General features: G+C 35.9%; 1 protein-coding gene across 2 annotated transcripts in view; it reads left to right on the top strand.

The window, feature by feature from the left end:
* Positions 1–26,563, top strand: part of TASP1 (taspase 1) — a 286,585-nt gene that overhangs the window by 116,411 nt on the left and 143,611 nt on the right. For both annotated transcript variants that reach the window (XM_036748085.1, XM_036748086.1), the window contains exons 8-9: positions 8,373–8,492; positions 17,338–17,416. In XM_036748085.1, the coding sequence (XP_036603980.1) occupies positions 8,373–8,492; positions 17,338–17,416 (199 nt within the window). The remainder of the gene's footprint in view (positions 1–8,372; positions 8,493–17,337; positions 17,417–26,563) is intronic.

The raw sequence follows: 26,563 nt of genomic DNA, 5'->3' as shown, positions 1-26,563 counted from the left end.
TATCTATCTATCTATATATATGTATATATATATATATATATATATATATATATATATATATCTATGGATACAAAGGAAATTTGCTAACCAACTTAGAAATTTTAAAATCACCTTAGATTGATTTTTAAAAAGACATATAATGTTCTACCAATCAAATTGCTAAAGGTATACTTTATAGATCTAGATAAAATAATAACCAAATTTATTTGGAATTAGAAAACAGCTAGAATCTTAAGAGACATATTGAAGAATAAGTCTGAAATTAGAAGTTATAATGGCACAAGACCTCAAAGTACATTATAAAGCAGAATTCATCAATTATTTGGTGAAGGTTAATAGTAACAATAAATAGTTTTTATATAACACTTTAAGGTTTGCAAAGTGCATGTAGGTTATCTCTTTTGTCCTTACAGCAACCCTCTGAGAAAGGTAGTTTTCTAATTTTACTTTTGAGGAAACTGATACACAGTAAATTGCCTAGTGTCTTCCTTAGTCTAGGCCCAGTGTTCTATCACTGATGCTACTGGAACATATTGGATAAGAATCAGAAACAAATTTTTAAAAGTACCACATTGTTTGATAAATCCATGACTATAATTTATTGAAGGAAAGTTTTAGGTTTTGACAAGAACTTCTGAGAAAACTGGAAAATCAATTGGCATAAATTCAGTTTAGACAAACATCTACTCAAGCCAAATTAGCAAGCATTTATTAAGTACCTAGTATGTGCCAGGCAGTTTGCTAATTGCTGGAAATACAATGAAAGACAAAAAAACTAGCCTCTTTGCTCAAGGAGCTCACAGTCTATTGAGGGAGAGAACACACAAACAACTACGTAGAAATAAAGATATATACAAGTAAAATGGAGATAATCTCATATGGAAGGAATAATTATTGAAGGAGATCTAGAACACTTTTTTGAGAAGATAAAAATTTAGCTAAGCCATGAAGGAAGCCAGGAGATGGAGATGAGAAGGAAGAGCATTCCAGGTATGAGGTACAGTCACTGAAAATGCACAGTCAGAAGATAGAATATCTTGTGAGAATAACACAAGGAGGCTAATGTCACTGGATTGCAGAGTATCCTGAGGGGAGTAAGGTGTGAAAAGAGTGGAAAGGTAGGAAGGGGCAGGTTATGAAAGGCCTTTGAAGCTAAACAGGTTTTTATATTTGATCCTAGAGGTACAGGGAGCCACTGTAGTTCATTGAATAGGGGGTGATATGGTCATGTAAGGGATTGTTATAACTGGTGAAGAGAATTATTCATCTCTTATTTTGCTGCTTTTCTCTGTCAAGGTGAATGATGTTTCAATTTGAATGAAAAGAAGAAAAAAGGGCTAATGTGGAGTTGATACCCAAGATAGCTAAGTGATTGTGTGTGTGTGTGTGTGTGTGTGTGTATGTGTGTGTATGTGTGTGTAAAAGTTCTAGGCTTCTCTCAATGAATTCAAGTCAACAGGTCTAGGTGAAGTATTTGAGGACTGAAAGAACTGGTAAATGTGATTGCTCTCCTATTGTCAGTGATTTTTGAAAGATTTTAGAGCATTAGAGAACTAATAGGATTGGAAGGCATATTTTATTCCAATTTTTTAAAAAGTGGAGAGGGTGAGCTTAATGTTGGTTCCTAGCAAATTTCTAGAATTTATTAAATGTGTGTGTGTGTGTGTGTGTGTGTGTGTGCGTGTGTAAAATTTCCCAATACTACCCCAATCAAATCGTCCCTTGTAACAAAGTACTTTTAAACAAAACAAACGGACATTGATAATGCTTAACAACACATGCCTCTTTTCTATGACTAGACAATCATTTCTCTACATAGAGAAGTGTCTGTTTCAACATCAGACCTTTGGAGAGTCAAGATTGGTCGCTGAAATATTAGGTACAACATCTTTTAACTTTGCTTTTCATACATTATTTTGATTACTGTGCACATTGTTCTTTTGGTTCAGCTATTCTTGATGTATATCCATGTAGCTCTCTTCAGCTTTCTCTGAATTTTTCATACGTGTTGTTTCTTTTGGTACAATACTATTCCACTACTTTCTTATGCTATAATTTGTTTAGCCCAATCAATGGACAGTCACTTTGTTTCCAGTTTTTTCCAGTTACAAAGAGTGTTCCTACAAATGTTTTGGTATATATGGAAGCAGCTAGGTGGCTAGATAAAGAGCTGAATTGCAGTAAGGAAGATCTAAGTTCAAATGTGCTTCAGACACTGTATGTATGACCCCGATCAAGTGACTTAACCTCTATTTGCTTTAACCTACTAGAGAAGGAAATGGCAAACCAATCCAGTATCTTGCTTAGAAAACACCATAGACAACATTAGTATACTTTGGTCCACAGGATCACAAAGAGTTTTACGTATCTGAATGACTGAAAAACAACAAATATGTATTATATCTCTTTGTCTGTCTTTGACTTCTTTGTCCATTTGCTGGGTCAGAGGATATGAACCACTTTAGTAACTTTCCTAGTATAGTTCCAAATTATTTTTCAAAATGTTTGAACGAATCCTCAGCTCCACCAATGTTGTATGAGTATATTGATCTTCCCCTAACCTCTTAAACATTTAATATTTCTTTTATTTATCATCTTTGCCAGTTTTCTTGGTATAGTCATGGATTTATCAAACAATGTGGTACTTTTAAAAATTTGTTTCTGATTCTTATCTAATATGTTCCAGTAGCATAAGTGATAGAACACTGGGCCTAGACTAAGGAAGACACTAGGCAATTTACTGTGTATCAGTTTCCTCAAAAGTAAAATTAGAAAACTACCTATCTCAGAGGGTTGCTGTAAGGACAAAAGAGATAACCTACATGCACTTTGCAAACCTTAAAGTGTTATATAAAAACTATTTATTGTTACTATTAACCTTCACCAAATAATTGATGAATCCTGCTTTATAATGTACTTTGAGGTCTTATGACATTATAACTTCTAATTTCAGACTTATTCTTCAATATATCTATTAAGATTCTAGCTATTTTCATTATTTCAGTAACAACCTTTGTATTATATCTATAAACATGTCTTATTTCCCTTATTCAAAGAATTTATGATACTCTAGAAATGGAAGGCGACATAGACACTATAAACTCTTGGTGGAAATCATATCTTATTCATTTTTGCAATTCCTTTAATACTTGGTACTCTCCCTTGTGTGTCTTACATAATACTTGTTGAATTTAATTATTGCTGAATTTTACAGAGTCAATTTGTGGGATTGGGAACTAAGGTTGGATCTCCTATATAGATAAATGCTTAGGATACCTGATTCCTAAAAGTTATATGTTGGAACCTTAAAGGTGACTTAACAGTGCTTGTGTCCATTATTCCCTAGTGGTAGCCTATGCAAATAATTGTGAAGCCCTAAACATGATGAGCTTTATCATTTGTTGTTTGTACCATCTTATTTGTTTCAAGTTATCTTTAGTTATATATAATATCATCTAAAATTTATTATAACATTTACTTTTCCATTGAAATACCTTGGATTACATTGTTTATATTATATCACCTTGAAATTTAGTTAATCTCTATTCTATTGTGGGAGCTGTGAAGCTAAGGAGTTACATTGCTAGTAAGGAAATAGTTACATTAGGCAAACTGCTAGGATACAGTCAAGAGAGGTCAAGTTAATCAGGTGTGTAGGGTGGGGGGGAGGGGAGGCGTACAAGTCAATTCTACAAAGGCATTCTCCTGAGTGCTTTGGATACAACGAAAAGAAAAAAAAAGTCCCTGCTCTCAACTCTTGGCGTAATGGGGAAGACAATATGCAAACAATTATGTACAAACCAAATATAGACATTATAAACTGATGATAATCTAAGACAGAAGGCACTAGCATTAAGGGGGATTTGGGAAGGCTTCTTGAAGACAATGGGATTTTACCTGGGATATGAAGGAAGTCAAGGAAGCCGGGGTGGAAATAAACAGGGAGAGAATTCCAGGCATAAAGCACAGCCAATGAAAATGTGCAGAATCAGGATATGGAGTGTGTTGTTTGAGGAACATCAAGGAGGTTAGTGCCAGTGGATTACAGAATGGGTGGAAAGAACAAAGATGTATGAGGACTAGAAAGATGGGATGGGCTAGAATATGAAGAACTTCAAAAGCTAAACAGATGATCCTGGAGATACTAGGGAGCCACTGGAGTTTATTGAGTGGGGAGAGTGACATGTTCAGTCCTTCACTTTAAAATGATGAACTTGACAGCTGAATCGGAGCTGCCCTGGAATGGAGAGAGACTTGAAGCAGTGAGGCCAACCAGAAGGCTATTGAAATAGTCCAGACATGAGATGATATGGTACTAAAGGAGAGTGTCAAAGGAGAGAAAGGGATGTAAGAGATGTTGCGAAGGTAGAATTTAAAGGACTTGACAACTAATTGGAAATGGGGGATGAGAGTGAGGAGTTGAAGATGAAGCCTAGGTGACTCAGGAGTATGGTACCCTGAACAGTAGTAGATAAGCTAAGATGAGAGGAAAGTTTTGGGGAAAATATAACTAGTCCAGTTTTGTACAGTGAATTTAAAATGTCTACAGAACATCCAGTTCAAGATAAAGCAGGAATCCTCTTCAGAGAAATAAATGAATCCATTGGAGCTGATGAGATCACTAAGTTATATAGTATGGAAAGAGAAAAAAATGGAGGGCATATATAGAGCTTTGGACTGTACTCATAGTAAGCAACCCAGATGAAAATCTAGCAAAGAAGATTGAGAAGGAGTGGTCAGATAGATTGGAAGAGAACCAGGAGAAAGGAGGATCATGAAAACTTAGAGAGAAGAGAATGTCCATGAGAAGAGAGCGATTGATAGTGTCAGGGGTTGTAGAGTGGTCAAAAAAGGATGAGATTTGAGAAAACGCCATTAGATTTGGCATTTGGGAGGTCATTGGTAGCTCTGGAAAGAGCTGTTTCAGTTGAATCATGAAACCAGAAGCTAGACTGCAGAGAATTAAGAAAGTGAGTGAGAGGAAAGGAAGTAGAGACACTGGTTTTGTGTTTAATTCTCATACATTACCTTCACTTGATCTACCCAGAAGGGTTGGTAGGGTCAACTTCAGTCTCCAGTTGAAGGTGAAGAAACAGGCTGAGAGAGATTAACAGATTTAGCCAGAGTCATAGGGAAAGTTAGTGACAGATCTGGAGAGAAAAAAAAACAAAAACTTGAGAGTTTCTTAGTTCCCATTTCGGTGTTCTTTTCATGAGAGTGTTTTTAAGAAAAAAGGTTTTATTTATAACTTATATTTCCTGTAAATGTGAAGTTGAGCACACAGTCACTATAGAAAATAACTAGAGGTTCATGCATTTACCTTCCAGTCTCAGGCAATATGCAGTATGTGTATGGCTAGTTTTTGTATGTGGTATGTGAACCTTTTCTGTTTACATTGTATAAAATTTGAATAGACTCTTTATATAGTGAAAAATCACTGCATATTTTCAACTTACTAATGTTTCATGCTCATACAAACAAGCTTTTTGGAATTCTTTTAACTAAAATGTCAGTGTTGTTATTTCTCCCATTTCTTTGCACTTCATAAAAATGTTTATTTAAATATTATTTTGTCATTCTTAGATTTGCTTTGCAATGAATCCATGAAATATTTATTGAATATTTATGAAGTTTTCTTGATTTGTGCAGGTGTTTCAGACACTTGAATAATTTAGCTTAATTTGGAACAATATTCCTCCTTAAAATGATTTTTCTGTCTGTTTTATGTCCCAACCCAGAGTTGCAGTAAATTCATAATTGTACAATCCATTTATATTTACCTGCTTTTGTTTTTTTAAACAGTAATTGTGTGTAGTCCTGAAGTAGTCTTACCTAAGAGGGAGTGTTCTTGTTGTGGTGGTGTTGAACCAGAAAGAACATTCAGTCCACATGCATAGGGTCTGGCTTCAGGATCTGCCTCTGGCACTACCTTTATGACCTTGGCCAGTCACTTAATATTTCAGTGCCTCAGTTTCCTCCTCTAAAATGTGGAAGAGGAGGGTGGGAACAGAGAGCTAGGTTTGTAAGATCCTTTTATTGTCCTGTGATCTTTTTAAGTGGTAAAATTTTTATTGTGGTTTATGACTTGTAAGAAAAGTTATTCCATGATGATGAAATGGCTAGGTATATAGAGCATGCCACACCCTAATGTTCTCTACCATAAAGATAATGAAAAATGAAGCTCAGCCAGTAAGAGTGAGTAGGGTATTCTATATTCAAAAGAAGGTTGTACCTATGAAAAAGCCAAAGAACAAATTTATATTGGCCTGGACAATGAGATGACAGTTGATGGTTCCCAACAGTTTTTTTCTTCAAAATCCTTTTATGGATGACAACAAAAAGGAGTATCAAATCCTCAAGGTAATTTAATGTAATACTCATAGTATTTTGCAATTATTTATTGTTTAAAATGTCATTAAAGTGTCATTTTCATTTGAACCCCTTGAACATCATTGCAAACCCTTTAAAATGGGTTCAGATGTTACTTCCTAGAATACAAAAGAAGGCATATCTAAAAAACCTAGTTCTAGAAAGGTTACTCATTTACACAAATAGTTTCTGGGCCATAATGTTGACTTTGCTGGTGGAGCTTTCTTATGTTTCCACCTGAGAACATTTCTTAATGAAAGTAAAAATTTATTTTATGAATAATAAATGAGAAATCTGTAGTACCTGCTAGAAAATGAAATGAAGGTTATACAACTAGCTTTCTTCATTTAAATTATTCTCTTAGTCTGGAACTACACATTCAGGGCTGAAAAATTATGTTTCTCGTCATATTTTAGGCTTGGATTTATATGACTTCATAGACCAACCATTTTTAACTTGGGCACGGAAACAAATTATAAAAATTACTAGATGGATGACCTGATCCAAACTATGTCCATTCTGAGTACTTAATAGCTATAGCTTATGGGAGAAAAGTCAGAAGGAGCAATCATCTTTTGATGATGTGAAGGAAGGCCTAGCAGTTCATAAGGTTACCCAGAGACTCATGTAATCTTCTGGTTTAGTAATTGCTTGTTCCCTTTGCTTGGATTTGTTAATTGTTAATTTGTTGATCATTTTCTTCTTGTGTTTGTCCTAGGACCATTGATATTTATCTATGAGTATACCAACTAGCAGCCATCAGTGTTTTACTTAGTTAATATTAACTGTTTTGGGAGGGGGGGAACCACACCAGATTTATGTTTTTATCATTATATCTTGAAACTTAATTACTTTAGCTATACTATCTCTTTGTACCTTTGTTTTTAAGAAGTAAACTAACTCTTTATATGTTTAGTTAAATTTTTATTTTAGAAATACTTATCTTTTAATGGACTTTAAAAATTTTCTCCTTTCTCCCTCTGAAGTTTTGGGGAAAGATTTTTACTTTTCCCTCTAGGCTTATTGTTACTTATCTAAAGCCATTAAAGGTACTTAAAACTTTTATTTTTGTAGTGCTTTTTCAAAGTGTATTGATGTTCACTTATGGCCTCACTATCTAACTGAAGATTTGAAGGCTGTTTTATTAGTGATAAATGAACAGTTCCAACTATCTCCTAAAAAATGGCAGGAAGATTCTATAACTGGATGTCTTTACTAAAATTATTCTCCTGGTGTAAAGATTGATAGAATGTTTGATTTCTATTAGTATATAACTGAGACATAAAATTTTGCATACCTGAAACAGAATTTTAGTATTATAGGTTATTATTTAGTATGTCCCTTAAACCATACAGTTTCATCTCAGTTAAATGGAAAATTCAGGTAAGTTAAAATTCAGGGTTTTGTTGTTTTTTTTTTTGCAGTTTGTTGCATTATTATTGCAGTTTGTTACAATATATTAATCATCTTTAATCTTAATTAACCACAACAGTAACTAAGATCATAGGATCACAATAATTGGGTCAGAACTATAGAACTGAAAAATACCTTAGAAGTTATCTAGTCCAACTTCACCATTACATTTTACAGATGAGAAAACTGAGACTACACAGGTAGTAAAATGGCAAAGAGAGAATGTGAACCTATGTCCTGTGATTCCAAAGTCACTGTTCCTTGCACTTTACTATGCTATTGTAATCTCTGTGAGCTGTTTTTCATATTGCTTTCTAATGGTAAAGCTAATATTCTTTTCAACTGAGAAAAATGAAACATTTAAATGTAACTGATTTATAACTAATTTATTGGATAGTAATCAAGTTTCCCTCAAAGTATGTTTAAATGCCCTCTTTAAAATATATGTTAACTTTAGAAAGTTGCTAAATGTCCTTGTTATGGGTTAGCTTTAATTTTTTAGTGAACATTTAAAATATTTGTATAGTCTTATGAACTAATATCATGTTTAATTATTTTATTACTTTGTTTGATAATTGTGTATTACGCAGGAAAATGACTCAGGAACTTTGGATACAGTCGGTGCAGTAGTTGTTGACCAAGAAGGAAATGTTGCTGCTGCTGTCTCTAGTGGAGGTCTAGCTTTGAAACATCCTGGGAGAGTTGGGCAGGTAATTGCTTATATAACTTACAAACAAGTATTACAAATAAGGACCTTAAATTTACCTGCTTATATTTAAAAAATATGAATAGATTCATACATAAAATTTTTTAAAAATTCTTTAGCATTTATCCAGTGCATATATACTAGACTAAGTTCTGTGATGGAAGAGACTATACATTATTTTTCTTTGTACTTCCCAGAATATCTTCCTAGCACAATGACTTGAAATAGTCATTTAGTGAACAGGTGTCACATTCGTTTGAATTGTGTCAATAGCCAATGCTATTATGGGATTAGAGAGATAGCATGGTGTAATGGGGGGGAAAATGAGAAGAAATTGTCTTAACTTTTTTTATGTCATAGTTCTCTTTGGCAGTTTGGTGAAATGTACTCTTCTCAGCATAGGAAATGTATAAAATAATGTAATAAAATTATATGATATTGAAATACAATTATCCAAGTACATATATTTTTGTAGAGTTCATGGACCTCAAGTTAAGAGCCCCTGACTTAGGACTTGCCATCAGAAGCAGCATCTTCCCCATGAAAATATTTTGTAAACCTTAAATCCCTGTATAAATATGTTGTTAATATTGTTGCAATAATGATGCTGATATTTTACAAAATTATCTCTTTTATTGATATTATTTCTTTGAGCTGGTTCTCTATACTATATCCCAAGGACTCTCCATAGACCACAGACAGGATTGGTTAAGTGGTAGATATGCTCTAAATACCTGAATCTAGCAGCACATTTTAAAAAAATTAATATTTTATTTTTCTCTAGTTACATGTAAAAACAGTATTTAACAATGTTTTTTTTTAATTTTAAGTTCCAAATTCTTTCCTTCCCTCCTTGTCCCCCTCATTGAGAAGGCAGACAATTTGATATAGGTTATACATGGGTAGTCATGCAAAACATTTCCATGTTAATCATGTTGTGAAAGGAAACATAGACACAAACAAACCCCAAGAAAAATAAAGTTTTTTTAAAAAGTGTGCTTCCATCTGTATTCAATTCCATCAATTTTTTCTCTGGGGATAGATAGCATTTTTCATCCCAAGTCTTTCAGAGTTGTCTTGGATCATTGCATTGCTAAGAACAGCTAAGTCATTAACAGTTGATCATTGCTGTTGCTGCATACGATATTCTCCTGGTTCTGTTCATTTCACTTTGTATTAATTCAAGTAAGTGTTTGTGGGTTTTTCTGAAAGCATCCTGCTCATCGTTTCTTATAGCACAGTAATATTCCATCACAATCATATATTACAACTTGTTCAGCCATTTCCCAATTGATGGACATTCTAATTCTTTGCCACCAGAAAAGAGCTAGCAGCAGCTTGGAGTCAGGAAGACTTGAGTTCAAATTTGGCCTCAGTTGCTTACTAGTCATGTGACCCTAGAGAAGTCATTTAATTTATGTTTTCCTCAATGCCATGGAGAGGGAAATAGCAAGCCACTCCAGTATCTTTGCCAAGAAAACCCCACGGAAATTATGGTCCATGGGGTCATGAAGAGTCAAACATGACTGAGTGAGTGAACAACAACAGGAGGGTGATAGGATAGCTGTTATCAAGTATTGGAAGAGTTATTTCATGAAGAAGGAAATAGGCTTGTGCTGGTTGAGCATGGGGGCAAAAACTAGTAGAATTAAGTGTTATTTTTCAAAAAAGTCAGTTTCCTCGATATAAGGAAAAACTTCTTAACAACTTGATGAAATGAATGCCTCAGGTGGCACTCCAACCATCTTCTTTTCCTACTCTGAAGAGTATTCAAAGTAGGAGTCTGTTCCTCACCAGAAGTTAGTTTTTTTCCTTATTGAAATAATTATTTCCTTATATTCCTCCCCCAACATATAACTTATACTTTAAACAAGCACCTATAGCCTTCCACTTCTCTACTGAGAGGAGGGATGTATATATCCCGCTCTTTTCTTTGGAACTAAGATTATTCATTGCATTTAATCAGAATTCAGTTGCCTTGTAGTATTTTTTTTAATTTATGTTATTGAAATATATTGTGTATATTGAAATTGCTGTGTATATATTGTATGTATTTTCTTTGGCACTTTTTGTCCCTCTTTATTATTTCATTCAGATCTTTCTGTGTTTCTCTGAATTTCTCACATTAATCATTTTTTTAGGTACAGTATGTTCTAATCCATTAATATAACACTAATGCAAAATTTTCATCGATTATCCAATCATTTGATACCCACATTGTATCTAGTTGTCTGCTACCACAAAGAAGACTTCTGTGAAAATTTTGATATAAATAGGACTTTTTTCTGACCATCTTTGAGTATGTGCCTTCAAGTGAAAATGAGATATGGACTTATTTTATTTTGTATGTTGTCCTGTGGATTCTTATTCAGGTTTGGACTTCACTAAAGACCCTCTGAGGCTCCTTATTCTGAGATTGTGCAATTGATTTTCCTTCTATAGTAAGCCTTTCCCAATCCCTCTTAAATCTAATGCTTTCCATCTTAGTAATTTCCCATTCTGTATACAGTCTGTACAAAGTTATTTGCTTGCCATTTCTCCCGTAGATTGTGTGACCTCCTCAAGGTTAGGGAGTATCTTTTGGCTTTCTTTGTATCCCTAGCACAGTGCCTGGCACATAGTAGGTACTCAACAAATGCTTATTGACTGACTGGCAAGTTGGATGGAAAGAGAAGAAATGCACCAAGCTGTATTTCTTTTATCTTAACATCAAGGATTTGTCTTCATTCCTTCCTTTCTACAATATCTCGGCCCTGCAGAAGAGTAACAAAACAAAACAATATATAAAAGACATACCATTTAGAAAGATAAATTATAAGGGTGTGTGTATGTGTGTGAGCTTTCCTTTTTAACCCGATTGGGTTCCAAATAGACCCCTGGGATCTTTATTTTTTTCCCACATTGCTCAGAGTTCAACTTTGGAAGGAACTAATTTTGAAAGTGTTGTGAACATAGTAAAACTTGAAAAGGACTTTCATATGGAATGAGAATTCATATCTGTAATGAAGTATATAAAACAATATTAATGGGAAAATATTAGAGGAAAGTTGGTTAACAATCTGTTATTCACAGAAAGATGGAGAAGTAATGATACTAGTTTATAATTGGGTTTTGTGAGATGTGCAAAGCAAAGTGCTTGAGTGATAGGGGAAGGTATGTATCTTTGCTGATTTATTAAGTTATACGTGATAGAAATTGTTATTTTGCACAGACTTTCTAGAGTCATAAAATGTTATTAGTACCTGAGAAATCATTCAAACTCTCAGCTTTCTTCTTGAAGAAAGTATTTGTGATTTACTAGTGTGAGATTTCTTAGTATTATATGAGCCTCTGGCTTCATACATTCTTTAATCCTGAAACATATGTTCCAGTGTATTTTTCATCATCTTCCCTTGTCAAGTCAAGTCAGCAAGCATTTATTACGGGCTTACTATGTGGCAGTTACCATGCTAAGTGCTGGGAATAAAAACACAAGTCAAGATAAAGTCTTTGGGAGCAGCTAGGTGGCGCAATAAGTAGAGCACTGGCCCTGGAGTCAGGAGTACCTGAGTTCAAATCCAGCCTCAAACACTTGACACAATTGCTAGCTGTGTGACCTTGGGCAAGTCACTTAACCCCAATTGCCCTGCCTTCCCCCCTCCAAAAAAAATTTTAAAAAAGATAAAGTCTTTATTCTTAGGGAGCTTACATTCTAATGGAGGAAGAAAATACCAACAAAGAAAGCAGAAAAGTAGAGGTGAGAAGATGAGGAAGAATATACTTGAACAAGGGAATGGTGGATCCATGAAAGAAACAGGGAGAGTCAGAGTCTATATTCCATGGAAGAATATAGGAGTGAGCCTGGCTGACCTGGATACTTTCCTTAAAATGGAGGCTCCAGAAGGAGTTGTCCAGTCAAAAGAAGGGGTCGCAGAGATGTGGCCTTTTAGGGTGAGAAGGCTGCTGGCTTCTGGTCAAGAAAGAATAAGATAAGAAACTTTTATTTTGAATTCCAGTCATTGGGTATTAAGCTATATTTTGACTTGACTTGAAGGAATTTGTTAAATTCTTTGTATATTTTCTCTGTATCTTCATCTTTTGTGACAGAGGCTACTGAATAAGGTACATTTTTCTTTTATTTATTTATTTGTTTTTTTAAATTTCAATTAGATTTTTTTATCTTTAGTTTATAGCACTCGGTTCCACAAGTTTTTGAGTTCCAAATTTTCTGGGGTGTTGACGTGTGCTAGCTCCACCCCCCTGGAGCTCAGTAATTCTTGTTGTCCTGCTGAGGTGGGGTCTGCTGGGACACTTCTCTTTCTCAGTAGTCTCCTTCCACCACCACAAGAAGGGCCTTCTCCCCAACTTCTCTCACTAAAAGGCTACTGAAGCCCCACTTCTGGCTCCTCTGTTTCTCCCAAGGGAGTATTCTCTGGGTGAAGAAAGGAGGGAGAGCCAATTTACCTGGCCATCATGGCTCCCAGAAGTTCAAGAAGGTGAGTTTCAAACCTTTAGGCTGTGGGTTGGAGGCCTGTCTGCTAGCTGCTCTGGCAGCCACAGGCTCTGTGCTGGTGTCTCCAGAAGCTCTGACAGACTCCCATCCTGGGCTGAGAAGCCTGGGGCTCAGTCACCACCATAGCCAGTACTTCTGCCCTGGGCCTGTTCCTGTTCCCATGTTTGGCTTGCCCAGCACCCTCCCAGACCATCATTTGCTGGGTTCCTCTGCTGTTACTGGTTGGCGCAGTCTGGTGCCAGTTCCATGTGCCCGGCGCTCCTGACCTTCTCAGTCTACTAGTGGCTTCTAGCTCTCTCAAATCTGCTCAGATTCGCTTTTTTAGATGTATCTGACAGAATTTGTGAGAGAGCTCCAATAGTTCCCTCCTTTCACGGTGCCATTTTGGCTCTGCCCCCATAAGGTATATTTTTCATGCTTATTTTGATCATGAGCACTGTAAGGCAAGATGACCAAATATTCCATGACTTGCTGTTTCTTGTTACTTTGGGGCACAAGATATATTCAACATTTTAGCACCCTGTGTCAGCTTCACTTTGTTCTTTGAGGAGGAAAGTTCAGGGAAGTCTCATTTCTAGTTCAGGCCCAAGTCTTCTTCAGTCTAAGTGACCATTCCAGGGCCTTTTGAATCTAGAACTTCTGTATTTACAAAGAAGTACAACTACCCCAATATGTAAATTCTGAAATGATACTGACATTCTAAAATTCCTTATATTGGCATTTCCCAGACTAAGTAAGCCTCATGAGTTTGCTTGATTTTTAAAGGAACCTGTTAAGAACCTCAGTCCTTTGGGAGTGGGCTTAGATTTAATTCAATGTTGAAAGAAATGTTCATAAGCTTTTCACTCATGTCTTTTGATCCCACTGAAGTTTTTAAAAACTTTGTAAGCAGTGTACCTAGATCCACTTACTTGGGTTGCTACTACCTTCCTAATGATTGGGGCTATCTAAAAGTGAGATGGAAGGCATCCTAGAACATGGTATCTTTCCCCTCACTTTAAGAAAAGCCTCGATGCCCTTTATTAGCTATGTTGCAGATTGAATTCTTGTTTAATTAAGGGTTGCACTAGATTGCCTTAGAGGTTCCTTACTACACTAAGAACCTTTGATTATGGATAGATATCTTCTTTTACTTGAAAGGATCTTGAACCAGTTCTTTTTCATTTCTAGGAGCCAGGAATAGACTTAATAAAACAATTTGGGGTGGGTTTTTTTAAGTTTGTAATAACATATATTTTACCTGTAGTTCCAAAATTGTTTTAGACTTCTTTACTTCTCTTTTTCACAGTCTGTTAAACAACAGGCATTTCTTGGTATCCACAATTTGCTATGTCATTGAAGTCTGAAAACAGTTGATTTCATATAAAAACATAACTCCATCCTGAGTTGGTTATTAATCTTTTGAACACAATGTGAGGTCATACATAGAGAATATGTTTGGGATGACTCACGCTCCGTTTCTAGTTTGGCCTTCAGTTTATAGTCATAGGGAAGCCACTGCTTTTTCTGCCTTGTAAAAAAAAAAACGATAATTAATCTCTGACTCTTATTTGGAGATTTGTAAAGATCCATTCTCTCACTGAAGTGAAATGCTCTCAACTTCATTTACAGTTATGGTTTAATGAAATACCATTGGTATTTTCCCACATAATAATAGCATTATGTGTTTGTTAAGTTTCGAGTCAGAAGAACTCAAAAAGCATATTAAATGTATCTAGATCAGGGTTTAGGTGCTGTCACAGAGCAAGAGAGTGAAAATTGCATAGAAACCTAGTCATTTAATTAATTTTCATTCTTTTTTTGTTTTGGAATTTTTTTTTGTTCAATATTTAGGACAAAAATAATTCTGGGGTATTCTTATGAATAAATAATCTTGATAGTATTCTGCCATGAGTCTTGGAATTCCATTGAAAAAAATTGATTTTTTTTTGGAGGGCAATTGGGGTTAAGTGACTTGCCCAAGGTCCCACAGCTAGTACATGTGTCAAGTGTCTGAGGCTGGATTTGAACTCAGGTCCTCCTGACTCCAGGACTGGTGCTGTACTCACTGCGCCACCTAGCTGCCCCACAAAAATTAATCTTAAACTGATTGAGTGCAATATGTTGTGTATATATTGGAGTTTAAATTTGAGGATTTACAAATTAAGACAGTTGGAAAATTAGGAGAATCCAGAGAAAAATAGTGAAAATGTTGGAAAGCTAGTTAAGTGAAATTGGTGACTGAATGTGTGACAAATTGTCTTAAAAATATGAAAAATTATCATTGGATTGTAAGTAAAGGTGAAGTAGAGTTTAATGAAAATTCAACATTAAATGTAAGAATGAAGTTCTTATTTACATGTTGAAATGACATGAAAGGAGGTTTTTAAAATATTCTTTGAGACTGAAGACTCACACATGACTAGTTTAAAAAACCATTGATAGTTCAAGTACTTAGTTTTTCTAAATGCATTAAGATTTTCATGTGCCTCATTGAAAAGTCTTTAATCAGATAATTTTAACTCAAAAATATTTAGTCTTACCTCATTTTTTCTTTCATTCTCTCAGTGTTATGCCATTGGTTTTGCTCTAGTTTCTTACTTCGATAATATTTTATTTTTGTTAATAATTTCTTTGACCATCTTGACACAACCAGCAGTGAGGAAACTGTTGTGATACCCAGTTATGGTTGTTACTTCTCACTTGATATACAGAAGTGGATGGGAGAGGGGAACCCTCTGACTGCTTCTTGACTCTGTTGTGCCATTAGCTCAGCCCACCCAGTTTCATACAGTTATGATTGCAGCTGCCTGTGACTGAGTGCTTATAGGATCAATAAAAATAGAGATATACTGAGAGACAAAATGTGAAAGATATGAGTAAATAGACACTTCTTTGATAAATTAAGTTTCTTCAGGGACTGGAAGTGACAACATTTAGTATTCTTATAAATGATCTGAAGGAAAGTATCCCCCAAATTGCCAGTCTTTCATTAAAGAAATTTGCTGGATCTTATTAAACTGTCATTGACAGGAAGGGAACAGAGGAACTTCATTGTGTTCATGATAAAACATTTGGTGAACCATAATCCAAACTGTATTTATGGTTATCAGTTGTGACTCAGGAAAAAGATCTAGAAGTTATCATGGATTATTTTCTGCAAAGATCAGCCTATTGACCAAAAAGCAACTTTAACTTCTCTTTCCTCATAAATAAATTATGTTAGGAACAGTATTGGACAGAGAACAATTATTATCATGGTCTTATGCACAACCACAATATCCAATATATTCTTAATTGTTTGATGCTCATGAATATTTTTTTCATAGCAGTGGAAAGGTAGCTTGGTATAGTCTAAGTGGACTTGGAGCCAGATGATCTGAATTTGAATCCTAGTTATGTTACTATGTTACAGTTGTCATACCATATTACTGTGTTACACTTCTTTACACCTCAGTTTCTGCATCTGTCAAATGGAGGTACTGGAGAAGATGATATTTAAGTTCCCTTACAGCTCAAAATTTATAATAGATTAATAAATGCTTGACAGAGCAATTATTAAGTACTAAGGATGTGCAAAATGCTATTCTAAGCCCTGGGGCTACAAATAGAAAAATAAGACTATCCCTTTTTGCAAAGTGCTCACATTTCAATGGTCAGGGGAGGGGACAAACCATAGGGAGATCTCAGCTGTACATTAGATGGAAAGATCCAGGGGATCCTTATGGGTGTAGGGGCAAAGTGGATGATAATGTATCTGCTTTGATGTTGTTTCCATGGATAAAATCAAATCAGTTTCTGCAACTGAACTTTTTGACAACAATAAGGATTTTGGTGAGAACTTTCTTTTCCAGGTCTTTAGTAGCTATGGCTGCTGAAGAGAAAGGGGCTGCAACACTTCCACAGGCAGTTGACAAGGCATTAGTTATTCAGTAAATTCTTATGGAATTGATTTTAGACAGAACTTGGATATAGTTCTGACACCTGTAATTTTGTAAACATATGATAAACCTGGAAAAGATCCATAAAGGTATAGCTATGGTGATAAGTGGGATAGATAAGTTTCTAATTTAGTTTACCTTAAGAAAAAAATAGTATTCTCCATTTAATTGAGGCTAAAACTGACAGGACATATGAACTGTACTTGTGTTGTTCTTTGAATATAATTTATTTCTTAGAATGGGACTGACTAGGTATTTTACACATTATTGTTATCAATATATAATAGTTATGGAAAAAAATACTCTGAATAATGTAACCAAGTTCTTTCCGGATGAGTATGTCCCTACCTTCCCCCATTATACTGTTGAAGACTCATAGTTAATTATAGCTTTAGAAATTCAAATGTATCTTTTTCCTTTTTCTCCCCCTGCTCCAGGCTGCTCTTTATGGATGTGGTTGTTGGGCTGAAAATACTGGAGTTCAAAATCCTTACTCCACAGCTGTGAGTACCTCAGGTATTTGCTGCTTTCATGACCATTTTCCTTGTTATTCAACTTTGTCTATTTAAATAACTGAAACAGATTCATTTTTGTATCAAGGATTGGGTAATGCAGAGAGACTAGGATTGAATCATGCACATTGCTAGTGGGCTTGCCAGAGATTGTTGATATTTGTGGCCTTTTAAGGGTCACTGACTTTCACACAGGTTAAAACTTCCAAAATTAGATCCTGCCCCCCCCCCCCCCGCCTCTTAGCAATCTCAATTTTGTTTCAAATATGTTTAATAGAAAGTGGAATAGAATTTTACTGACCATTCCTTTTTGAGTAACTTAATTCAATTGATAGTGTCATATGTTAGATAGAAAATTATTTTAAAAGTGACAGTCTGTTACAAAAGTGAGTAGCAGACTTCCTGAGGAAATTGTTTGAGTTGAAGACTGTTTTAGTGCTGAATATATAATTCCTTGAATGATAAAGACAACAACTATTATTGAAATTCCATTTTTTTCATAGACTATGGGAAATGCTTAGATATTTTAAAAAAACCCAGAAAATCTGCATGATATAAATGAAAATAATAAAGTAAAAAAGTTAAAAAAAGCAAAAAGATAAAGTATAAAATAATCAAAAAGTTAAAAAAAATATAAAAACTTCCAAGTTGGCAAATGGTTGGTGTCTAAATTCATATTTGATAAATACTTTTGTGTTAATAATAAAGAAATCTTCACTATTGTTACTATCCCCAGATTATTATGACATTCCAGAAAACTTCATTTTGGATTAATCAGTAATTGATAACCTTACTTAATTTGATTAGTTTTACTGAAAATTTGACAAACTGAATAGTCTTGAAGTGAAAATTTCTTTTAAGAATTTAATTGATTCTTCTGAAGATACTTTCTTTAGGCCATTTTGGTGTGGGGTGTGGTGTGGTTGAGGGTGTACTAAACTAAGTAGGAGATAGGAGACCAATTTCCTATACTTTTAAAGTTTCCTTATCTAGATCACAAAAGGGTAGTGCTACTTTGCAATTTTAGCAAGACTGTTAAGAGGACCACATGAAAGAATATGCTGTGATAAAAATTTAACAAAAAGGTAAACTGAAGTGATTTTCTGAACAAGATAATATGTATTACCAGGGGCATGCTGCCTATAAATAAATAGGTCTGTGGCTTGCTTCCATTTATGCCAAAGACCCTGAGTACACAGACAACTTCCCTTATGTAGATTTTGGGGAGTATAAAACAAAGAACAATATGGTAAATAACCCCATGGGATTGAGGGTAATGTGTCTGTTTGAACTGAGGCGCAGTGAACAACATGATTGTTTGAAAGTTTGGTAATGGGGGCTAGCAGAAAACCCGCCCTCCATCTTCTTTCCTTATGAGATTAAAAAGTGCTCATTATTTGAGTGCAGCTGCAAAGTTTAGAGATAATGGACCAGACCCCTTGGACAGCAAACCAGACATTCTTGAAAGGTAGCTTGGTAGTGTAAAGATACTAGGCCTGACTTCCTTGAATTCACACATATCTCTCAAGGTCAGTTAAATTCCTTGAGGCAAGAATAGATCAGTGATTTGCAGGAACGCTGGATTTATAAACTTAACCCGTTACAGAACAGCTAAATTCTGAACTAAGTCCAGAGACAGAGAACCATGACTAGCAATTGTAGGACAAAAGCAATTATTTGTAAATAGAGTCAATAAGAAATCAATAATCAATAATATTGATCATTTCAAATATATGATAGAATGCTTTTATAGAAAATATATAGAATTATATAAAGGGTTACAATCATGCGCTAAGTTTTACTCTAATAAATTTCTAGACATGGTAATATTGTTTTTAGAGACCTTGACTCCTTCCTAGTCAGGAAAACCTGACTAAATCCTGAAAAAAAGTCTGGTCTGTGATAGAAGGCCATCCTGGCTGTGTGACCTTGGTCAAGTTCACAAAACCTCTTAATGTACCAAGATATCTAAATTGCAGAGTAGTTGCAGTGATCTACCTTGGTAGATTAAGTTTCCTCAATTTGAGGAAACACTTGCTCCTTAAAATCATATGTATATATTAAAAATATACTGTAATTGTATATTTATAAATGTTATAATACATATAAAATTACATATATAATATGATAAAATTTTATATACATATACACACATCTCTTTGTATAGTCTCAGAAATGTTCTTAGTTTATCTTGCGACATGGAATTTATTTTGTTTTAATGACTTTTGTGATTTTAGGGGATGGGGGAAGGTATGCAAACCTGTATTTCATTTGTGCGGGAAACTAACATTGTAGTAATCCTCTCATCAGTGCAGATTGGCAACTTATCTTTAACTATAATCTTAGAGAGTTGCCAAGTAGTCTTGAGATGTTAAGGGGCTCACCCATGTTCTCATGGCCAGTATGCCTCAGAGGCAAGATGTGAACCTAAGTCTTTCTCACTCCAAAGCCTGACTTCTATCTACTATATCAAACATCCTTTTATTTGAAAGTTAGGTGGTGATGATGATGATGATGATGATGATGATGATGATGATGATGATGATGATTCACCATTGCATAGTGTATTAAGGTTTACATAACACTTTCCTCCCAAAAATATTGAAAGTTTATAATTGAAGAAATTTAGACAGACAACACTTACATGACTTGCTCAGGGTCACATAGCTGGTAGGTGTCTGATGTCAGATTTGAATTTAGCTTCCCTAAGTCATAGATTGAGAGCTGGAAATATCTTAGAGGCTGGTGAATCCAACCTTCTTATTTTCTCTATGACGAAATTGAGGCACAGACAGGTTTAGTGACTAGCCCAGGGGTTTTAGCTGGTATCTGAAGCAGGATTCGAATTCTTATTCCTCTTTCCAAGTCCAGTTCTTTTACTACTATGTCATGCAGTTAATGGAAGTTATTATCCCTATTTTACAGAAGAGAAAACTGACATGCACCAAGAATAAGTTATTTGATGAAGGCCTCATAGCTAGCAAGTTCCAGAGTCAGTACTGAAATTCAGTTTTTTGATTCAAAGTCCAGCTGTCTTTCTTCTCTATCATGTAGCTTCTTAGCCAAATATGTAATAGCTACTCAGTGTAATCTTAATTAATTAAATCAGATGACTGGAAGTTGGGATTTATGGACTTTATTCTTAGCTATAATATTGGTTGTCACTTTTAATAAAATACTTAAGAGATTTAATATTGTACTTGTTTCCCTTTTTGCAGAGTAGAAGTACAGGATTGCTGAAGGTTTTTGTATTTGGTTTTTCCCTACCTTATATCTGCTGGTAGTATTAAAAATTAGAGAATTGTGACTGGCAAGGGTTACAATTTAAATACTTGGCTCTCTTTTCATATTCCCTCCTATTGCTAATCTTAAACCAGAAAACTATAATTCCAGACCCTATTATATAGCCAGAAATACTGCTAGATTCCAGAATGTGACTTAATGTGGCCTTATATTGAATGGCCCAAAGAATAGTCATTACTGATTTGCCACTTGCAAATTCAATAGATTAAAAAAAATCTTAGACTTGGGTTTGAAAAAAAAATCAACTTACATGTACAGTGGAGGAGGGGAGAAACATCCTTTTAATTATTTTCGTTTGAAAATATTCTGGTTGTCTCGATGTACTGCGGTCTCAATAGAAGTCCACAGTATGATACGGCAGGTGAGAAAGCTTATGTTTCTTTAGCTGTATTGATAATGAGGAGATAATAGTCCTTTTGTATGCAACCCTGTTTAGATAGTATCTATGTGGATGGATTGCTGTCTTGGAATTAGAAACCTGAGTTCAAATCTGGCCTCAGACAAGTGGTAAGCTAAAGAACATCGTTCAACCAAGATGGTGAAGGTATCAAGTTCTTGGCATGTTAAGATCCTTTAAAGGCAATGTGGATATTTAGAATAGAAGATCAAGGAGATATCAATCTGATAGGTATCTGCAAGTATCTGAAGGGATGTGATGTGGAAGTTAGATTAGATTTGTGCCAGGGACTGAACTCAGAAGAGTGATGTTAGTTATAAAAACTATATTTAGACTTGATATCCAAAGTCTGTGGAGTGATTAGGACTATCCAAAAGTGGAATGGACTGTCTTGAGAGTTATTTGGATTCCTTCCACTTTAGGTCTTTGAAGGCAGAATGAATACTTGTTATGTATGTTGAGGGGGTTGAACTATATCTGAGATATGATAGTCTTTCCTTTCCAAAGCAACAAAACATATAGCAACCAAGGTAGTGAAGTCTTAAGATTCAGTTGAACTTAATTCACAAAGAATTATTAAATGCCTTCTTTGTTCCCCACAAAAACTGTGTTAGGCATGAGAATACTAAGACAAAATAAAAAATCAGCCCTGTGGGGTGGAGCCAAGACGGTGGCTGGAAAGCAGGGACTTGTGTGAGCTCCCCACCAGGTCCCTCCAAAAACCTATAAAAAATGGCTCTGAACAAATTCTAGAACTGCAGAACCCACAAAATAGCAGAGGGAAGCAGGGCTCCAGCCCAGGACAGCCTGGATGGTTGCTGGGTGAGGTCTATCGCACATGCAGCTGGGAGCGGAGGGGAGTGGAGCCCAGCGTGAGTGTCGGCAGGACCAACCAGACCAGGAGCCAGGCAGAATAGGCCCTAGCACCCTGAATCAGTGAGCTGTGGCAGTTACCAGACTGCTCAACCCACAAACACCAAAGACAACAGAGGTTAGTGGGAAAAGCTGCGGTAGACAGAGTGAAAGTTCATAGTTCGGCCACCCCCTGGGGGCAGTGGAGGAGGTGCAGCTACAGAACTATGGCTGCAGTTGCTTCTGGGCCCAGGCCCACCTGGTAGGAGGAATTAAGTGGCAGATCTGAGGGGAGTGCTGAGCCTGCTTAAGATCTGAGTCAGGTCCAGGTTGGTGGTTCTTGGGGGAGGAGGAGTGCTGGTGTGGCAGAGCTGGCTGTATAGAAATAGCTCTTTAAACAACAGCACATCCCCTCAAGCTTGGAACAAAGTACGCTTTACTCTACAAGCAGTCATACCCCACTGAAAAACTCAAGGATCAAGTAAGTTGACTGGGAACATGGCCAGGCAGCGAAAACGCACTCAGATTCACACTCAGACTTTGGAATCTTTCTCTGGTGACAAAGAAGACCAAAACATACAGCCAGAAAAAGTCAACAAAATCAAAGGGCCTAGATCAAATGTCTCCAAGAAAAACATGAACTGGTCTCAGGCCATGGAAGAGCTCAAAAAGGATTTGGAAAAGCATGTTAGAGAAGTAGAGGAAAAATTGGGAAGAGAAATGAGAAGGATGCGGGAAAACCATGAAAAACAAGTCAATGACTTGCTAAAGGAGACCCCCAAAAATACTGAAAAATACGCTGAAGAACAAAACACCTTAAAAAGTAGACTAACTCAAATGGCAAAAGAGCTCCAAAAAGCCAATGAGGAGAAGAATGCCTTGAAAGGCAGAATTAGCCAAATGGAAAAGGAGGTCCAAAAGACCACTGAAGAAAATACTACCTTAAAAATTAGATTGGAGCAAGTGGAAGCTAGTGACTTTATGAGAAATCAGGATATTATAAAACAGAACCAAAGGAATGAAAAAATGGAAGACAATGTGAAATATCTCATTGGAAAAACCACTGACCTGGAAAATAGATCTAGGAGAGATCATTTAAAAATTATTGGACTACCTGAAAGCCATGATCAAAAAAAGAGCCTAGATATCATCTTTCAAGAAATTATCAAGGAGAACTGCCCTGATATTCTAGAGCCAGAGGGTAAAATAGAAATTGAAAGAATCCACTGATCACCTCCTGAAAAAGATCCCAAAAAGAAAACTCCTAGGAATATTGTCACCAAATTCCAGAGCTCCCAGATCAAGGAGAAAATACTGCAAGCAGCCAGAAAGAAACAATTTGAGAATTGTGGAAACATAATCAGAATAATCCAAGATCTAGCAGATTCTATGTTAAGGGATCAAAGGGCTTGGAATATGATATTCCGGAGGTCAATGGAGCTAGGATTAAAACCTAGAATCACCTACCCAGCAAAACTGAGTATCATGCTCCAAGGCAAAATATGGATTTTCAATAAAATAGAGGACTTTCAAGGTTTCTCAGTGAAAAGAGCAGAGCTGAAGAGAAAATTTGACTTTCAAACACAAGAATCAAGAGAAGCATGAAAAGGTAATTGAGAAAAAGAACAAGAAAAAGAAATCGCAAGGGACTTACTAAAGTTGTACTGTTTTGTTTACATTCCTACATGGAAAGATGATGTGTATGATTCATGAGACCTCAGTATTAGGGTAGCTGAAGGGAATATACGTATGTATATGTATATGTATGTGTATGTGTATGTGTATATATATACACACACACACATATATGTATATATGTATGTGTGTGTGTATGTATGTGTATATATATAGAGAGAGAGGGCACAGGGTGAGCTGAATATGAAGGGATGATATCTAAAAAAATAAAATCAAATTAAGCAATGATAGAGGAATATATTGAGAGAGGGAGAAAGGGAGAGATAGAATGGGGTAAATTATCTCACATAAAAGTGGCAAGAAAAAGCAGTTCTCTGGAAGGGAGGAGGGGGCAGGTGAGGGGGAACGAGGGAATCTTGCTCTCATTGGATTTGACCTGAGGAGGGACTGCCATGCACACTCAATTGGGTATCTTACCCCACAGGAAAGAAGGAGAAAGAAGATAAAAAAGGGAGGACAATAGAGGGGAGGGCAGATAGGGGGAGGAGGTAATCAAAAACAAACACTTTTGAAAAGGGACAGGGTCAAGGGAGAAAATTGATCCAAGAGGGACAGGATAGGAGAGAGGGAAATATAGTTAGTCTTTCACAACATGAGTATTGTGGAAGGGTTTTACATAATGATATGCATGTGGCCTATGTTGAATTACTTGAGTTATTAGGGAGGGTGGGTGGGAAGGGCAGGGAAGAGGGGAGAGAATTTGGAACTCAAAGTTTTAAAAACAGATGTTCAAAAACAAAAAAATAAGTTTTTGTATACAACTGGGAAATAAGATACACAGGCAATGGGGCATAGAAATTTATCTTGCCCTACAAGAAAATAAGGGGAAAGGGGATGGAAGGGGAGTGGGGTGACAGAAGGGAGAGCTGCCTGGGGAATGGGGCAACCAGAATATATGCCACCTTGGAGGGGGCAGGAGGGTAGAAATGGGGAGAAAATTTGTAATTCAAACTCTTGTGAAAATCAATGCTGAAAACTAAATACATTAAATAAATTAAATAATTTTTAAAAAATCAGCTCTGTCCTTAAGTATATTCCTTTGGGGTCAGTTGTATAATGGGTACACGCAGAGATGATACAGAGTATTTTCAAAGCAAATGCAAAGTAATATCAGGATGGGTAGAGTTGTTAAACCGGAAAAAATCAGGAAAAGTCTTTATAAGGCAATATTACCTGAGCTGCTCCTTGAAGGAAGTTTGGAATTCCAAGAGTCACAGATGAGGATGCACTTACATTTCAGGCATGGGGTCAGCTTTTGTAAAGTTGGGGAGGTAGGAGATAGAATGGTCAGTTATGGGAAACATTAGGACCATTTCATTGCATGGACCGTGTACAGCGTTTCAGAGGAATCAAAGTAGTTCTCCAGTACTTTCCAGGAATGAAGCTGAAGACATAGCTAAAAAATATCTTAGCAGTCACCTAGTCTAATTTCATTATTTTCCATATGAGGAAATTGAGGATGGAAGTCATTAATTGACTTGGCCAAGGTCTCCCAGATATTAAGGGTCAAAACCAGGATTTGAACTCAGGTCTTATAACTTCAAATTCAGACCTTTATGCATTATTCTGCATTCAGTACTCAAATGCAGCATTATTTTCTCTGCATCATCTGAATGACTTTGTCCAGTAGAGGAGTTTGTATTTTCTTCTGTAGGATATGGTAAACCATTTAATATTTATGAGTAGAGCAAGAGCAGCAGTATGATTAGGTCTGTGCTTTTAGGAAAATTATTTTGTTAGCCGTATGGAGGCTATTTCAATTAAGCAGACCAGAGGTCATGCAGGCCTGAACTAAGGTGATGATTATTCAAGTAAAGAGAGGGAGATGGAAGTAGGAGCTATTTCAGTGGTTCAGTCAAAAAATTTGGCAAATTTGGGATATGGGATTGAGGGTGAAAGAAAATGAACAGTTAAATGTGATTCCAAAGTTGCAAGCAAGAGGGATTGGAAAGTTAGTGGTACTCTCAGTAGGAACAGAAAGGTTTGGAGGATGAGTGTAGGGTTAAGATAATGAGTTCCATTTGGGATATGTTGTTGAGATGCCTGTAGAATGGCCAGGTACAGGTGTCGACTGCCAAATGACATTTGGTTAAAGGAACTTGGAATTTTTAGCCTGGAGAAGACTTAGGGAGAAATGATCTCTGTCTTCAATTATTTGAAAGGCTGTCATGTGGAAGAGAGATTACAGTTGTTCTGTTTGGCTCTAGAAGGCAGAACTACAAGCAGTGGGTGGATTTTTTAAAGAGGCAAATTTAGGCTTAATGTTAGGGAAAACTTAACTGATAATTCAAGCTTTCCAAAAGTGGAATGGGCTGTTTCCATTCCCACTCACTGAATCATAGAATTCATTGGAGATCCCCAAGCAAAGGTGGGATAACCACTTTTCAGGTATGTAGTAGAAGGTTTTTTTTTTTTTTTCCTGGCATTTGATGGACTAAATACCATTTAAAGGTTCCTTCCAACTTTGAAATGCTCTATCCTTTTCCCATTCATGCCCTGTATAAGTTTTAAAGCATTCTCAAATATCAGCATTCTAAGTTTTGTGGTGATATTTCCTTTTGTGTTTAAGATACTTCTGAATAAATGCTTGTTGACTGACAGAATGCATAATCCAATGATGTCATTAGTTGTATGGTGAAGAAGCCACTTCTTTGTGGCTTAGCATTTGAAGAAGTCAGGATCAAATATTACTCTAAAATGACAATAGAACAAGCTTCAAATTGATAATTCAAGTGAAACAATGGATAATAGCCTTTTAAATTTCACTTTATGATTATTAGATGCTTCTGTGTCCTACACAAACATCTGAAGTAATTATTTTTCCATTGGTATAGGTGAGAAAATGGAACAGTAGGGATCCTGGACTTCTTTTTGCCTTTTCCTCCCACTTACATGACTGAGTCC

The sequence above is a fragment of the Trichosurus vulpecula genome, chromosome 3 (assembly GCF_011100635.1).
Source record: "Trichosurus vulpecula isolate mTriVul1 chromosome 3, mTriVul1.pri, whole genome shotgun sequence".
Taxonomy (NCBI): Eukaryota; Metazoa; Chordata; class Mammalia; order Diprotodontia; family Phalangeridae; genus Trichosurus; species Trichosurus vulpecula.
This window is presented reverse-complemented; position numbering and strand designations above follow the sequence as displayed.